We start from the raw sequence: 15749 nt of genomic DNA, 5'->3' as shown, positions 1-15749 counted from the left end.
CTAAGAAATGCACAATATGAAGGCATAGCTAACTACTGTGTGTAAGTTTAAGTAAGCTTTTTAGTCTCCCCTTTATTCTCCATCTTTGCTGTAAGGCTAAATTCTAATGAAAAGAGGGTTACAAACAAATGCTAACACTACTTTAAATAGTAGAACTGTATTTTGTACATGCTGACAGGGTAGAGCTTGCTATCTTGGAGAAGGAAAACTTGGAGCTGGTTTTCAGGTCATTGTTTTATAAAGCATGCTGGTGAAATTATGCAATTAAATCTTAAATCAAACACTGAGTGCATGCTGGGAGACATCAGAACCCAGAATAAAATCTGACTGGTTAATCTGAAGTAATGAATCTAAGCACTTTGTGGAGATTCACTACTCCTGTAACCAAACATAACACTCTTCTATCATGAGGTCTGCTTGCTGAGAAGATGGCTAGTAGCATCAGAATAATGGATCCTGGAATTGCAGGAGCAATATGAAGAAGTGGATAGACCTTGCTACTTTCTTTTGTGCAGAAAAGATCACCTGATATAGAAACTGTTTTAAAACATGACATACTTTTTAGGAACACTTTAGTTCTGCTTTTATAAAATGGTGACCTTGCAGGAGAACACTGTGACGCTAACATGCTAGTTTGCATTACTTCAGAAATGGTCTGTGGCTACTTCTAGATAAGATTAAATGCAATCTGCATTTTGACCTTTCAGGCACTACGGAGTAAAACCAACAAAAGCAGAATAAGACAAAACAAAAGGTCTGTGTCTCTTTTAGAATGGCTGCAGCTCATACTATAAAATGGAGCTCGCTATATGTTTGGTTTGTTTCCAGAGTTTGTGGTGATAGACATGATATGCCTACAGTGCATAACAGAAGTCCAAATTGATTTGTAGCCTAATATAAATACCCATTTACAACTAATACTATACACTCTAATTGGAACATTTTTTGCTCCATACAGATGGCAAACACTACTGTCAGTAGATGATCTGATAGAGAAACTGGTGAAGAAACTGGAATTGCTTGGAGAGCTAGATAATACTTACATTTTTTATACCTCAGACAATGGCTTCCATACTGGTATGTATACTTGTCCTTTGCAATTCTGCTGCAAACTTTTGGTGAAATCTTAGTTACTTAACTTCTGCCCCTATTTACTCATCTGTGAAATGAAGACAATAATTATATTTCTCTGGTGCTATGAAGCTAAACTAATTGACTGCAAACCTACAGTGCCATCCATCTTCAGAGAATTTTATAAAGTGGTGTTCTGTCCCTAAAATGTAATGATGATATGTATAAATATAGACTTTTCCTCCATTCCTGCTCTGAAATACCAAGATATTTTTACTGGTGAATTTCATTATAGCATCTCTTTCCTTTCTCAGTGTTAGAGCTGCCCTCTGTGGTCGTCTTGTATGTAGATTTGAAGTTGTACAAGTAGCCCAACTTGTACAGCATCAGAATCTGACTACAGTAATAGACTGAAATAAAGGAAATCTGTGTGTGAATATGGACTGAGGGTCTGTGTATGTAAGGTCAAGATAAAGGACCTATTTAAGGAGTGGGGGGGGGCGGATAGCTCAGTGGTTTGAGCAGTGGCCTGCTAAACCCAGGGTTGTGAGTTCAGTCCTTGAGGGGGCCACTTAGGGATCTGGGGCAAAATCAGTATTTGGTCCTGCTGGTGAAGGCAGGGGGCTGGACTCAATGACCTTTCAGGGTCTCTTCCAGTTCTATGAGATAGGTATATCTCCATATATATTATATTATTAAACAAGTCATTGTTCATCAAAGGCCAGATCCTGAGTCATGTGAAGCCCTCTTTTATAAATTAAACCACAATTAAATGGTGTCTCGTTCTTTTCTTAATGTTTTCTAGGACAATTTTCTTTGCCAATAGACAAACGGCAGCTCTATGAGTTTGACATTAAAGTTCCATTGCTAGTTCGAGGACCAGGCATCAAACCAAACCAGACAAACAAGGTAGGATTATAAGTGAAGGTGCAGTAATATAGGTCTTCATATTCTTTTGTAGTAATCACACAGTGTCTGGCATATATGTTGCAAAGGGGTCTAGCAACACATTAGTGTTCTGTAGTATAAAGGGACCTCACTTTCTTGTTCAGACAGACACTAAAACTTGACAGTTTAAGAACATTAATCTTTTTGTGAGTCAGTAACACTTTGTTTCCCACCACCATCCAGATGCTGGTTGCAAACATTGATTTGGGTCCCACTATTTTGGATATCGCAGGGTTTGACATAAACAAGACACAGATGGATGGGATGTCACTGTTGCCGCTTCTGGTAAGAGTTCAGACAGTATTAGTAACCAAGCAATTTGCAGATTATTCTTACACAGATTATTCTTCAGAGTGAATAAAGTTTCCTAAAATGGACTAGGAAGATGTGCATTCCAACTCTCTTCTTCCTCATGGCATTTTCACACAGAGCCCTTCTGGCGTAATGAAAATAGTATCAAGATGCAGGTAGAGCATTTCATTGCTTATACATTCCAATAAACTCTGAAACTCCCTCCTCGGGGAGGATAACGTTTTTTTTTTTTTATGGAAAGCTTTTTCTTTGACTAGTTGCACTACTGGTGATGAATGACTCCTGTTTTGATGATTGTACTACTTGGCTCTTCAATTCTGAAATGCTCTAAGACCTGCATATGTGACCAAGACAAAACTATGCCTGTGACGGGTTGGGTCACAGAAACTGCCTTGGGAACTGCCACTTGATGTGCTGGGATCACCTCTGAGCCTGTTTTCCCTGGCAGCTTGGGACTTCAGTACCAACAAGTTAGCCTGCTACAAACACAGACCCAGGTCTGAACCACGTCCCCCAAAAGCTGCAGGCTTAACTGAAGACCGCTTAAGAAGTGCTCCCGTCTCCAACATCCAGATACCCGAGTTCCCAATGGGATCCAAACCCAAAATAAATCTGTTTTATTCTGTGTAAAGCTTATACAGGGAAAACTCATAAATTGTTCGTCCTCTATAACACTGATAGAGATGCACAGCTGTTTGTTCCCCCATGAATTAATTGCTTGTTCTAGGTTAATTAATAAAAATCACTTTTTACTTATTAAATATAAAAAGTAGGATTTAAGTGGTTCCAAGTAATAACAGACGGAACGAAGTAAGTTACCAAGCAAAATAAAATAAAACACACAAGTCTAAGCCTAATACAGTAAGAAACTAAATGCAGGTAAATCTCACCCTCAGAGATGTTCCAATAAGCTTCTTTTACAGACTAGACTTCCTTCTAGTCTGGGTCCAGCTATCACTCACACCCCTATAGTTACTGTCCTTTGTTCCAGTTTCTTTCAGGCCTCTCTTTGGGGGGGGGGGGAGAGACTATCTTTTGTGCCAGCTGAAGACAAAATGGAGGGGTTTCCCAGGGCCTTGTATAGTCTCTCTTGTGGGTGGAAACTCCTTGTGTTTTTTCCTATGCAGAATCACAGCTACACGATGGAGTTTTGGAGTCACATGGGCAAGTCACATGTCCATGCATGACTCAGTTCTTTACAGGCAGACGCCATTGCTTACATGTTAGTTTGAACGTTCCCAGGAAAGCTCTGAAAGACGCCAATCCACATCTAAGTCCATTGTCAGCTAAAGTGTTTCTTGACTGGGCACTTAGTGAGAATAGTTTTTTCTCAAAAAGCTGACCAAATGCTTCACTGAGGCTGCTTAAAATCAAAGTACATATCCAATATTCATAACTTCAAATACAAAAATGATACACACATACAATTAGGATGAATATATTCAGTAGATCATAACCTTTGCAGAGATATGTTACATGGCATATCTAGCATAAAACATATTCCAGTTATGTCATATTTACACTCATAAGCATATTTCCATAAAGCATTATGGGGTGCAATATCACAATGCCCACTTGATATTTATTTAAATCCTAATAAGTGGGATATTAGTCGTCTTTTCCCCACTGACGGGGGTTGGGGGGAACTAACGTTTCCTACAGATGATTAGAAACCTATTTAAATGAAGCTTCTTGTAGCTGATCACTTTACTGTTGTTATACTTGGTCTATAAATTGGAGGTAGCTTTCAAGAAATTGCAATGAGTCATCATGATTTAGAACCAATGCACTTTTGTGGTATAAGGTTTCGCTAGTGAAACCTTAAAGGGACAACATCAACTTAAATCTCATGTCTGACTTAAAGTTCTACCTGCTGTTACAAATAATGAAGATTGTGGGTGTTAGACTTCCGTCAGTTTATGGTGTGCATTTGTGACGGTACTTCGTGTAGTTTGTTCCTCTTCTGTAATCTGCTCACCTCTGTATAGGTTTTACATGCCTTTTTAAAAATTATTCTAAAACTGCACATGTGGGAGGGATTTAAAATTTTCAACTCACTTTTTGAAATACACTGATTGGCTTTCCAGTTGAGTGTGCCCTTTTATGCAAGTATCTCTGATTGTCTTGTGTAATTCTTCATCTGTGGCAATACCCCTAAAGGAAGAGGCTATATAAAAAAACTTTTTCTAGAGATTTTGGGTTATAATTTAGTGGTATTTGGCAACATGGCTTGTACTTCATGATGATCATAATCCTTCAGTTAGTGCTAGCTTGTATATGAACTGTCATTAGCACTCTCTTCAAACGAAACAAAATACCCACTTCCTAAAGCAACTTTCCAGTTTTTGGGACTGGATCTCTAATCTGGCTTCCAGTTGTTGTTACACAGGGCATTTTCACCAAGCTTCGTTATGCTTTTGTATTGGTGCCACTGGATGGGTCTTAAATTACTCGGTAACCAGCAAGGAGTATGTAATCTCAGGCATGCATGATTTTTACTTATGGCATTGTCAGAAGAACTAACAATTAAAAAGTAAATTTTACTATTTTCTGTTTTAGAGAGGAGACAAAAATGTGACCTGGAGATCAGATGTCTTGATTGAGTACCAAGGAGAAGGACATAACAGCAGCGATCCTACCTGCCCTGCCCTGGGACCTGGTGTTACTGTAAGCAGAACTGAACTTAAGCGTGAATTATTTGTAAATGTTTCCTGAAATTGCTTAAACTAAAACCACAGTTCAGAGTCAGCCTGTTAGTAGCCTAGAAATTGTATCTTCCAGTGATGTAGGAAATCTGGATTTACTTCCTGGGACAGTAGAACCTCGATTTTACAAACAACCAGTTTTGCAAACCATTTTTCTTGACAGGGAGTAGAGGGGAAATAACAATAAAAGGTATGTCAAAGAACAAGTTGATGTCCCTTCAGAACATTGGAAATTGCTTTGCAGTGGCTTGAAGGACAAGAAGACAATGCAGTGTACCGTACTGCAACTTATGCGTGGTATCCGTTGTAACTTCAAGATCAATTTATGAACTTTTTGGTTTTATGAACTCCTCAATACCCAATGCTAAAATAGGGTTTTTACTATATCTTGCTCTGTAAGTCAGTAGGAGCTATGCCTGTTCTGAGTACAACATGCCTGGTTCAGAGTAGAATGTTTTGAATGGCTGAACATCTGCCTCTTTGATTTTAAAATAGCTAGTGCCCCCAGAATCCCATGTCAAGTATCAGGGGGTAGCTGTGTTAGTCTGTTTTATTGGAAAGATGGTGGCTGCAACATAGGGCCATGATCTTTTACATCTGCAATTCTGATGCCCTCATCACACAAACAAATATTGATTTGAAGCCCGTGAGTAGGTGGCTACATTCTGCAATACACTAGCTGTGCTCTGTAATTCTGTCATACTAATGCTTACTGTAAATAGACCCTACCATAATGTTCCATTTTATGGTATTGTTCCCACTGTGTCTAAGTAGCCTGTTTGGGGTATTGAGCATTGTTTTCATTTCCTGGCTACTGTATTAATTCACCGGAAAAATAATACAAAGAAGCTATCTCCCATTTAAAAACTTCCCTGACAGTTACTTTCTGATTTTTAGAAAAACTGGTATTCTTGTTCCATATATCTCTACCTGGGATTTTTAACATTTAGTTTTCAGTATTCTGTTTAGTGTCCATGAACTACTTGCAGCTGGCTTCAGCGGGTACAAGTTCTGGGTGGGGAACTATTGCTTTCAGTTTCACCACATGAAGTAAAAAAGAATGTTCACGCTCCTCTTTCTGTTTAACCTCTTTCCTTACAGCATTGTTTTCCAGACTGTGTGTGTGAAGATTCGTATAACAATACATATGCTTGTGTGAGGACACTGTCAACTTCTTGGGATCTGCAGTACTGTGAATTTGATGACCGGGAGGTAATACTTTCTGGCTCACTTACTTCAATGGCACAGTGTGTTAAATGTTCAATTCTCTTGCAGTTCTCACTATTTGAGATAATTAACATCTATTATAGTGTAACTCCATTGATGTCTGTCTGCAAAGTTTATCTACTCTCAAGGTTGGCATAAACTACTCTGAAAATGAGACTGTAGCTTCGCTCGTAGGCTAAATAGTCAGTTGTTTTAACTGTTGGTGGAAATAGTTAACCAAAACATACTGCATGATCATGAGGGGGAAATGGGTTAAATTATCTAGGACCAAATTCACTTTTGGTGTAAATGGAGCTTAAGTAGGAGTTGCAGCAGGGCTGAATTTAGTCCTCCGTATCTAAATGACAGAGACAACCTTATTGTAGATCATAGACTAAACTGGTGGCTAGCCACGTATTTCAGAGCTCACTGCACATTCCTAGCAAGTTCTCAAGCGGTGCAAGTGTGTGGCCTTGCCAGCAAAACAGTAATTTCACCTTTCCCCTATAGTTTAGCAAAAGACTAGGCAATTCTTAGTCTTAAATTGCTTAATTCCTGAGGTAAACTGCTAAGTGTTAATAGTTGGGGAGCAGTTGGTATGGGGCAACATGTAGTCACATGATAAATAAGGTTGTAACAGTATTTGTCCCAAGCCATGTTTTCAAACTGCCTCGTTAGGACTGCCAAGGAGAATCGGGAACCCTGCAATGCTTTACCAATCCTTAACAAACTGCCATCTTTGTGTTCACCGCAATGCCAAATTGGGACTCCTATTCATGCACTGCAGGGGACCCTCAGTGAGCTTTGTGCATCACTATTGATCTGGGAATGACCTGCTCCTGCTTCCGAGAGATCCCACTAGACAAAGGCTAAGGGAGGGGTAAAGTACATGCCCCCCCTAAGGAGATCAAGAGGGCTGAGTGGAAAAGTGTAGCATATAAAATCTGTTTGAGCACTTCCAAATGGTCTAAAGCCCACTGATGGGGAGATCACATTTCTACAGCTAACTCAGGCCATGACCACAGAGGAGAGACTAAGCAAGTTGCATTCTAATAGGCTGATTGCGGTTTACATTGGAGGAATGCAGCTGTCTGGTCTGAAAATGACAGGGCCAGCTCTCCAGAAAGATTTAGGACACTTGGCCTACTAGGATCTGTTTCGATAGGACAGACTTTTCCTCCATTTAGAAGCAAAATTCAGATTTCATTAGTAGGATGTTAGCTTCATGAACAGTCTCCTTCAGTTATCCCAGGGAAGATACTTTTAGTGTGTGTGGTGCCACCAAGGAGTGTAAACAGTGCACCCAAAGTCCCAGCTCTTCTCTTAAATCCCTTCCCTGTTCCCATTCTCTGAAAACCATGATCAAGCCCTTCTTCCCTGATGGGGGAGCTGTGTGAGTGCTCTACCCTTCCTAAAGGCAGACATCAAAACTGATCTAATCTGCTGATTTAATTGCATGCATGCTTTAGTTGAATTCTTGTGGCATATCCGACCTTTACTGCCCCACAGAATGGTCAGGGGTATATTTTTGAACCAGTGTCTTGTGTCACTGCATGCTAACCCATCACCAGGCTGCCCCATAAACTTTTAAGAAAAAACAATAAATATTGTGATTCTCTAAGCAGGCCATACAAAGGTTTTACTGTTTTAGTTGGAGATTATATAATACACTTGTGTCCAATTCTCTGTTATATGCAGTGTCGTCTGGGTAAAAAGATGTACTCTGTGGGAGTTTCATTAACCAGAGCTATATGTGTGGAGTGTTAGTTATTACCTCATGTGCTTACCTTGGGCTCCATTCGTAAGATGACAAACCTAACATTTGACATGTAGATAATTCACTCCTTAATATTTGCCTTATTTTAATTTGCCACTGACCCCTCAAGACTGTCCTGAAATTGTGAGCTCCTCAAGGAAGGGTCCATTTCATGGCTGTGTGGCAATTACTTAGCACATAGTGGGCACTACGGGCTAACTGAAGATATAATTTAACGATAATACATAGCAGTAGAAAATAAGTTGTCACTCTACCAGCATATGTTTCCCCACTAATTGTGTAGGACGTATTCTATTTATAATCGTTGACATTTAATACAGTACAGGAACTGTTTTTTTCCCACTTAAACAGGTGTTTGTTGAAGTCTACAATTTGACTGCAGACCCACACCAGCTTACTAACATTGCTAAAACAATAGATCAAGAAATTTTAGAGAAGATGAACTATCGACTAATGATGTTGCAGTCCTGCTCAGGAGCAACTTGTCGCACACCAGGCGTCTTTGACCCAGGGTAACCTTTTTTGACTATTTCAGCTTTTAATTTTGTAATCATCATTCACAGTTGTGTAGCAGTTTAGGACTGTCTTATAAAATCAGTTCCCTTGACATAAGACTCAAAAGTCTTACTTTTTTCCCTTTTGTTGGAAGTAGGGACTTCCCTTCTCTCTAAAGGGATGGTGCCATAAATGCTTTTAAACTTAAATCCCTGGAAATTGTCAGGCAGTGTAGACACTTGGTCTGAGGAGGAGACTGTATTAATGGAAAGGAAGGTGGGTATAGGACAAACTAAATTCTGAAGCTGAATGTTTTGTCTCAGACCTAGTATTGCATTTTTCATCCAGGAAACTCCACCTAGACTTCTAATTTAGTGTCAATTAATTTAAAATGTAAACTTGGGACTATAAAGGCTAAATGTAGATAAATTAACTGTACTTGGTGGCTGTAAGATATGAGAAACTATGGACATATCAAATGTATCTTCAGCAGTGGTGTAATTAAACACCCTTTCCAGGTAACTTTATCAGTCACTGTTGTTTTGAAAAGGATGCTGCCTGTATAGCTCTTCAGCTGTGCTGACTAATCAAAGGAACAATGGGTTAAATAAGGAAATAATCACTTGCAGCTTATTAAAAGCTTTACGTGTGTTGCTCAACACAGGAACGTTCCAACTAAAGGATTTGCTAGCCTTATCTCACTTCTTCTTTGGATTCAAGTCTTGAATATTCAAAACAAGGAATACTATCAAACTGCCATGAAAACAGAGCTTGTAACATGCAGCAAAACCATCTGTGTGAGTCAGTCAGACCTGCCTTCTCTCCAGTTAGAAGGCTGCTGCTTTTCTAGAAATTTTGCAGCACTTAAAAGGCTGTTGTTGTTTATAATAAGCTTGCATTTACATGCTAAACTGCCATAACATTTTGCTGCTGTAAATACTGCAAAATATTGACAATGCAGCTTCTGGACACCCTTTTCCTTTATTCATATGTAATGCTACTGCAGATACACCCTAGTGTTGTATTTAGATGCAACATCTCTGTTAGCTAAAAGTGCTACTACACTGACTTTTGTCAACTTCTGTAGTATTGGTTTGTGACTAAATAGAAATGTTGTAGCACTGTCCTGGTAGAGGAGAACTAGTTCCCTATTGTGCACTGCTGAGGGAGGCTGCCATGCCAATGAACTCCGGTTTAGTGCTATATGTTAGATCTATTATGTTGCTGGTAATCTTTGATCTAAATGTAGCTCACACAGACCTTCTCCCCACTCTTAGGTACAGATTTGACCCACGCCTAATGTTCAGTCATGGTATTTGGGCTCACAAACTTTCCACACGGTCTCTGTAACAGCATTTATCAGCCTCTTCAGTTGGCTTCCTGTGTTCATTTCTTCAGAGGGACACCAGCAGGTCTGTCTGTATCTAACTACAATAATTACATTGGGAATACTCAATCAACTGGTTTTGTTAAAACTTTTAGCGGTGGGGAAGGGCAGAATCCCTAGTCTTTAGAGGGCTGCCTTGTGCCCAGTGTATATTTTACAACTGACCTGTAATTCTGAACAGTCAGGCATGACTAATCTGTCTTGCTCATATACCTTGTTTTTCAAATACTTTTTCATATCAGAGGTATAGTGCTGACTTGTGACCTATAAATCTGACTTGGATTTATTTTGTTTTTGTATGAATAAAGACCGAGTTTATAAACTGAATCATGTTAACCCAGGGCAGGACACATTGCACAGAAATCTTCACCCATCTTCATTCACTCTTGTACAGACTTTCCTAAAAGCAAAGTGTTTAAGAGCAGTGTTGAACACCTGTAATTAAATTAAGCTGGAGCAAACTACCATAGTATGGCATGGGAGAGTATAAGCCAGAGAGTTTAGGGATCTGACTAGAAACTGTCCCTCTTGCAGACTTTAAAGCACTATACTTAATCTCTAGACCAGTAAAAATATTCATCACAGGTTTGCTTAAGCAGCTTTCAGACACAAGGATACTCTTTCAGACCCATTTCCAATTCAGAACATTGTAACAGGTTATTAGATACAGTGGTAACTACTTTTAAGTTTTAACAGAAAATATATTTTCAAAGAGGCTTTATTAATATGTTAAAACTAATCTGAAGTGTTGGAATAAAACTGAGTGCCTGTATGTTGGTCATGATGAACCAGCTTTGCTTCACTAATCTGAACAGGAGTAAACATCAGAAGACAAAGAAATGAGCACCACAGTAATTGTCATGTGCATGTCCTCTCCAGCCTTCAAGTATCTTGTGAATAATTAAACATTTTCAGATTGACCTGATGCATACAGTTAAATTGGCTTTGCCTCCTGAAATATAAAAATCACAAATCTTCACTTAGCAGAGATCATGGTAGGATGACTACTTAGGTCAGTTTGAGTGCCTCTGCCCGAGAGCTGCTTCTGTGCTGAAAACTACCTCTGTTATGCCCTTCATGCCAAAGGATTCTGGTATGTTACTGCTTTGGTATTTGGGTGAGGAGGTAGTTGTCTGTCTTCAACTTACTGATGACACTATTTTCACCCTTAAAAATACTCATATGGAATTAATAAGCGATTGCGTTTTCAAAATATTGACTGCCTTTCTAAACTTAGAAAATCACCTAAATTCAAGAGCCAGCAAGCTTACTAAATTAGTCTCCATAGAAATGCATTACCAAACCAACAGCTAGAAACCTACTGAATTATCATCTTGATCTCACAGGATCCTATAAGAAAATCATCCTGCTTGAAGGCAGTTGAACTGTAGCTTAAGGAAAAAACTGATATTACATATTTTTCATTGTCAAATTAAAGCTCTCCTCATTTTGAGCTGTTGCTATTTACTGTTTCTGTTTTTAATATATCTAATTATCCATTTAGAAAACAATATCCTTAAGTCAGAAGAGTAGGTACTTCCTGAATTGGTGCATTGTCAAGTACATGAAGCCCTATACCAACTAAGTATTATTTCAGATAGCTGAACCATAAGAATATATCTAATTTCAGAAACCAAAAAGTACATCCCATTTGACAGCTTCTTGAATCTGGTAAAAGCAACACTTATGAACATGGTATTGACTACATTTTACTTCAGTATTGACAAACTTGACCAGCTGCTACTCATCCTTCTTCCTTGTGTGACTTCCAACAGGAGGTAAACTTGATTCCATCCATAATCATATGGTGAACAGATTTAATTTTGCCTCCCAAATCAGAAGATATTTATTGTTGATCCAGAGGCATTAGAGATGCCTGGGGAAAACTAACAGCTGCTGAAAAGGACCCTAAAACTAAGGGAACATATGAGATGCTGTTTCTCTGAATGCATATTACAACAGCCCACTACTTTCAGTCTCCTCCCATTAAATTACTTGGATCCTTTGAAATATTCCATTTTCTTTATCTACCATAATTATGATTTTCAACTTATTTTCTCCTCCATTCACCAAAACATCTTATCCCACTTCAATGTCTTTGAGCCTCTGGTCTCTTCTACAAACACCTCTCCTTCCTAATCAGTGTGTTCCCTGGCATCTTACCTTTTTCCTTACCCATCTGTTAGGTCCTGCAACGAGTTTTTGCTCCTATTCTTTGACCAAGCCAAAAGTGATCTAAACGCTCATTTAACAATATTCGTCTAACACTAGTACACTTAGATTTGTGTTCTGCTTTTTAGTTAAACTTGCTGGGGGCTGTACTTAATTGTAGGTTGTGAAGGGTCTGGTGAGAAAAATCTTCAGTCAGTGATGTATGCATTAAACTTTGAGCATCTATGTCCAAACTATTCTAGCTGGTCATAGAATTGAAGTTCCAGTGTGTATGTTTACTAAGTGTCAGCAATGCAATGGTTGTCATTGTCTGCAACATTGTGGTGGTGGTGGTCTTAAGTAGACATTTCTCTTTTTGTAGAAAAAGCTAGTATATATTCATGACCAAAAGTATAATTTGATATAACCATGTTTCCTGATATGGCATACTTGGGTAGCGTGAAGAATTTTACTCTTTAATGATAACTATGTATCTTGCATATTCTACCTCTACAGTTCATTGACATGGAAATTGATTATGTAGAATATCCAGTAAGTCTGATCAGTGGGAAGAATTTCACCCTAATTTAACATGTTGTTAGTATTTTCATGCAGAAAACATACCGGTCAGTCATTTCAGTTGCAGCCAGACTTGTTCCCTTACATTGCCTTTTTCTCAACTGACCATGAGTCTACCACACCCACATCTGAAGTCTGCCAGTTAAGAAATAATGATTTACCACAGAAAACCTTCACCTCACTACATTCTACTCATCAGTCCTGCTGTGACTTAGCAAAAATGCAAACACTTCTGAAGAAACGTGCACTGGAAGTGCATTTTAAGCTTAGCTGAAGGAAGAACAGTAACAATCAACTGCTGCCCTGTTTTTGTTCTGATTTAACTGTTCAGTGTTTTTTCACAGGATGCAATAAATCCTATGGATATTTTCACACTCCTGAATGGTCAATATTCACTTTTTCTTGATAACTGGAATAGCATATTATTTCAGTTACCTTACAGCTAGATCGAATTCCAGAACACAAGTGGTTCAAAAATTGAGCCTTCCTATGTTCCATTCAATAACTGGTTGAACATGGCTGTGTCCACTTGCACCTTATTACTTGAGCCATTTAATTGTTGAAAATGAATAGAAGCCTTACTAAGTACTAGTCTCTTTCATATAAAATGTGATTACAGGTCATTTTTAAATGTAAACTCTGTTTCTCATGATAGTCTAATCTGATTAAGCAGATACTGTATTCTGCAAAACATTGCAGAAGCAAAACTGTTGCATCTATTAACACAAATATCCTTACTCACTTAACTGAAAATATTGTCGCTTTAGCATGAGTGAAGATAAGTGCTTATAGGGCCAGAGAATTGACTTCTTGTATGTCAGGGAGTAAATGTTGCTTTCACAGATTGTCCCCTAGAGTGCTGATCTTAAATCATCTATAGTAGGGGCAGTAGTCTCAAAGACTAAAATAACTTGGTAAAGTCTAAATCTCTTTAAATTGATCCACTACACAAGGCAAATACAGACATTTGGTTGTAATGCTGCTGAATCAATGAAGATGGCTGTTAAATTATTTTTTAATGTGCAACTTTATATGTATTCCTAATTTGTTCTTTTTGTACAGTGTCTGACTGTACTTCACTGTGGACTTACTAATTTCTGCTCTCTGTTGTACCATAACTGTTTTGTTTAGAAAGTGCCCTTCAAAGGACCCTGTTCACTGCTGCACCTTTTGAAAATAAAAATTGTCTACTATAAACCTCTCTCATACCTTTTTATGGTGAACTGAAATTGTGAACATCTTGAAGGGAGGTAGTTATGTGTCAGAAGTTCTAGAAGTCTGCTGCCTAGTTAATAACATTCTAGTGCCCAGTGCTCTGGTATCTATCCACCTTGCAAAGCTTAAATTGAGACATTAAAGATTTCATTAAGACCAAAAGCAGAAGTCTTTAGTATTTAATCATTTGGGAAGACCTAAGGAAAAAAGTATACCTTGCAGCTCTTCCTAATAGTGACCATGTCTGAACCTAATTCTCCATCTACCAAGAACAGCTGCAGGCCCATTTAAAAGCTCCATTACTAAGACAGTGACTGATTTACCCCTGCAGGGAATGTTGGCATTCATCCAAATCTGCTTAGAAACGGATGTTTGAATTGGTGCAAAACCCTGGGGTGGACACTCACACTGGTTGAAGTGCCTTATTGATTTTAACATAAGGAGAACTAATCTGTTAACATTGCTGGTAAAGTTCCTAAGTGAATTTGAAGTTGAGGTACATATTGCTACTATTGCCAACTCTTTAGAAAGTGCTGGAGCTCATCTTGTGATGACATGAGAAGATCCAGCCCCCTGGCAACATAGAGCCGTGCTTGTAACCAGCAGTCTCACCCATCTGCTCACCATTCTCAGAGCAGCTCCAGTGCTACCACTCCTCCTATAAGAAACAGACAAGATGGCACATCTGATCCTCCCCAATGTGGCTCCCAGACCAGGAACAGGAGGGTGAAGAATCCCAGGAGGCACAGAGGTGAGGGTGGGGTGGGGTGGGTAGGGATTGGGAGACAGGATTAATTGCTGGGAAAGAGACAGATTGGGGTGGGGAGTGAGAGCTTCAGCAGCAGGGGCTAGAAACACTTTACCTAATAGATTCAGGAGAGATCAAAAATCAAGACAGGCCAAAAAAAATCTTTAAAATATCATGACTTTTGATCTCTTGAGGTTGGCAATGCTGCATGGCTTTTCAGTATCTGGAAAGGGAAGTGAAAGTATTGGAATGCTATTGCCTGTTGAAGGTAGCAAAGAATCTAAGACTTTTTTTTCCTTTAACTTATTACCATGTTTTTCAGGTTTTGGGTGGGTGTGGTGTCTCTATACACAACCTTAGCTGTCACAAAATTAAGATTGTGTTAATACCAATTTAGCATAAGTTAATGTGTCCACAGGCAGTTGTATACAGTGTTATGGTCACTTTAATTATACCCATTTCTAAACTACTTTAGATAAACTAGTATAACAAGTTTATAGGTGCGCTTATACTTATGTCCGGATAAGGACCCAGTCAGGTATCTAGAGCACAGGCCAGTTGTCATACCTAAGTGTCAGCTTTTCTATCAAAATAGTTCATACCTAAGATTGCCAGCTATAGAAGATTCCTTGTGGCTTACCCAGAAATCCATGCCTATTTACACCCCAGCTTGTTTGTGTAGACAAGACCTTTGATTAGTAAATATACCCCACCCTAGCCTGACGTGACGTCAGTATTGATATGAACCCTGCTGCCGTGCACTAAAATTCCTAGCACACTTTGATCTACCCTTCTTTGAAATGGGAGTATGTCAAAGCACACTAGGGGACTTCTAGTGTGTAGCAGGCTACTATGGGGTAGAGTTACACCCCAGTTTACCATGAAATAAGTGTTTATAAGTAACCTAGTTAATCAATGACCATGAGTACTACAAACCCTTACTACAGAATAGAGTTCTAACTTTTCCCACACTCTTAAAGGGCAAATGAGCACCCTACTGCTTCCTAAAACATAAGTAGGGTGTTAGAAGAACATGACTATAAAGAACATGAAACGTACACTCAAAGTAACCTCTAAGGGTATGTCTACACTACGAGGGTAATTCGATTTTACTTAAATCGAATATGTGGAATCGATATTGCAAAGTCGAACGTG

At 38.9% G+C, this 15749-nt stretch overlaps 1 protein-coding gene across 2 annotated transcripts in view; it reads left to right on the top strand.

Moving 5' to 3' along the window:
* GNS (glucosamine (N-acetyl)-6-sulfatase) overlaps window positions 1-13880 on the top strand; it is a 33126-nt gene extending 19246 nt beyond the window's left edge. Inside the window, exons 8-15 of one of the 2 annotated variants that reach the window (XR_003369660.1) lie at window positions 959-1077; window positions 1877-1980; window positions 2203-2304; window positions 4891-4998; window positions 6138-6248; window positions 8371-8531; window positions 9792-9926; window positions 11532-13880. Coding sequence is in view for 1 of the 2 variants with exons in the window: in XM_026648779.1 (XP_026504564.1) it covers window positions 959-1077; window positions 1877-1980; window positions 2203-2304; window positions 4891-4998; window positions 6138-6248; window positions 8371-8531; window positions 9792-9864 (778 nt within the window). In the remaining variant the exon portion in view is untranslated. Of the gene's footprint in view, window positions 1-958; window positions 1078-1876; window positions 1981-2202; window positions 2305-4890; window positions 4999-6137; window positions 6249-8370; window positions 8532-9791; window positions 10229-11531 lie in introns of those variants that run through there. The other variant, XM_026648779.1, reaches the window with a different exon arrangement.
* Window positions 13881-15749: the final 1869 nt, after the last annotated feature.

The sequence above is a fragment of the Terrapene carolina genome, unplaced genomic scaffold (assembly GCF_002925995.2).
Source record: "Terrapene carolina triunguis isolate 2854851 unplaced genomic scaffold, T_m_triunguis-2.0 Scaffold68, whole genome shotgun sequence".
In the NCBI taxonomy this organism is placed as follows: Eukaryota; Metazoa; Chordata; order Testudines; family Emydidae; genus Terrapene; species Terrapene triunguis.
Note: the sequence above shows the minus strand (reverse complement) of the source record. Positions and strands in the feature narration are given on the sequence as shown.